The sequence below is a fragment of the Austrofundulus limnaeus genome, unplaced genomic scaffold (genome assembly GCF_001266775.1).
Source record: "Austrofundulus limnaeus strain Quisiro unplaced genomic scaffold, Austrofundulus_limnaeus-1.0 Scaffold841, whole genome shotgun sequence".
Lineage (NCBI taxonomy): Eukaryota > Metazoa > Chordata > Actinopteri > Cyprinodontiformes > Rivulidae > Austrofundulus > Austrofundulus limnaeus.
The window spans coordinates 3,428-5,155 of NW_013953243.1; the positions used below are offsets into that span (position 1 = coordinate 3,428).

The following is a 1,728-nucleotide window of genomic DNA, read 5'->3' on the forward strand; positions in this document are numbered from 1 at the left end:
TTTAGTTTATAAACTCTGACATTTATAAATGTATGAATCATATGGTGAAAAACTGACTTTGAAAAATAAATCTGTTCTTTTTTCTTATAAAAGGTTAAATTAAAAAATATTGTTGGTAATTTTTGACTGTGTAATGTTACAAACGGCAGCCATACGGTTCAGGTCTTTAAACAGGTCCTGATGGAAGAAAAAGTCTTGGGTTTTAGWAAAACTCACTGATTTTCAAAATAAAAGTTGTGTTTTGTAAAACAGCTGCAGACGTCACTGATCTGAGGGAGATCACTTCATGCACGTTTGGTGTCTCCAGGTCTCTGAAGCGGTCCAGTTTCCTGCAGGTCTGACCGGTCCTGGTCTCAGTCTGCTTCAGGGTAACGGTGGACCTGGACCTGCTCCTCCACCTCGATCACCTCCATCACCAGGTCCCGGATCGCCTTGACGCAGTCCAGGGGACGAGGACCCGGGGGTGTCTCCTCTTCGGTGGGTTCRGAGGACGGAGGAGACGGAGGGACGTCCAGCTTCGTGTCTCTGCTCCCAGCCTCCGTCTGGACCTGGACCGGTTCTTGAGTCTCGGCTGGTTCTTCACCTCCAGTTTTGTCCTCAGCTGTCTCCTCTGAGCTGTCGGGGGACGGGACGAGCTCGGAGACATCAGAGGTGTTTGGGACGTCTCCTGTGGACTCCAGGTCTGAGTGGGACGAGTCACTGCCCACAGACACGTGCAGAGAGTTGGGCTCCGAGGCGCTGATGGATTCTACTTCCTCCCTCAGCCTGATGCARAACGCTGACACCTCGCCACCAGGGGGCGCTGCTGACTGCACCTCTGAGCTCTGAGGGGCTTCCTCAGGACTGGGGTTCTCTTCTGGAGGGTTCAGAGGGTCCTCTGGATCAGGACCTTCTGATCTCACACCTTCTCCACCAGTGGGCGGAGCTTGTGCCAGAATGATGTCAGCTTTGGTCTGAGTTTCCTGTTTTTGGTCCTGGATCTGGGTCAGGGTCTGTGTGGTCTCCAGGTCTTCAGCGGTGTCCTCTGGTACCTGTGCCTCCGGAMAAACCTTGACCCCCTCCTCCTTCAGTCTGGTCTTCCCCAGCACCGTCTGCACCATCGACGCGTCGTCCTTCTGCTGCGGCGCCCGCTGGAGGCCGGCCGGCAGCCCGTTGACCGTCAGGGGGGACGGAGGCAGGGGGTCGTGGGCGGCGGCGACCTGGAGGGGCGAGGCCAGCGTCAGGGCGGGGCTGCTGGGCGGGGTGGACAGGCTGGGCCGGCTGCTGTCCGTGAACAGGTTGTGTTTGTGGAGGCTGGCCGCTTCCTTCACCACTGCAGCACAAACAGGAAGTGTTAGCATCGTTAGCGTTGTTAGCATCATTAGCATCGTTAGCGTCAGCCCACCACACGACGACATGTGACGTCATCACAGGAAGCTTTGTGTACCTTTAGAAATGTCCTTCTCCAGGACCTCCAGGAGGACGCTCTCGTACACGTTCTCCACGTGGATGAAGCTGGAGTAATCCGAGTCAATCATCTGATCCAGACCCTCAAGCTCCTGAAGAACACAGAATCACAATCAGCTCATAGTCCTGATACTTCCCTTTCACTAACATTTTCACACTTTTATTTCTACTTTCAGGAGTTTAAACCAGTTTATATGAGGTGCTGTTTGTAAAGTTACACAGTCAAAAATTACCACCAATATTTTTGTTTTATTTAACCTTTTATAAGAAAAAAAAGAACAG

The 1,728-nt window shown here is 52.4% G+C and overlaps 2 protein-coding genes across 2 annotated transcripts in view; one reads left to right on the plus strand and one right to left on the minus strand.

Moving 5' to 3' along the window:
* Positions 1 to 1,728, plus strand: part of LOC106532856 (kinesin-associated protein 3) — a gene marked incomplete at its 5' end in the record, with an annotated part of 7,356 nt that overhangs the window by 1,022 nt on the left and 4,606 nt on the right.
* Positions 84 to 1,728, minus strand: part of LOC106532855 (protein Niban) — a gene marked incomplete at its 5' end in the record, with an annotated part of 10,036 nt that continues 8,391 nt past the window's right edge. The window contains 2 exon segments of the mRNA XM_014029008.1: positions 84 to 1,312; positions 1,427 to 1,538. Coding sequence (XP_013884462.1) covers positions 354 to 1,312; positions 1,427 to 1,538 — 1,071 coding nt within the window.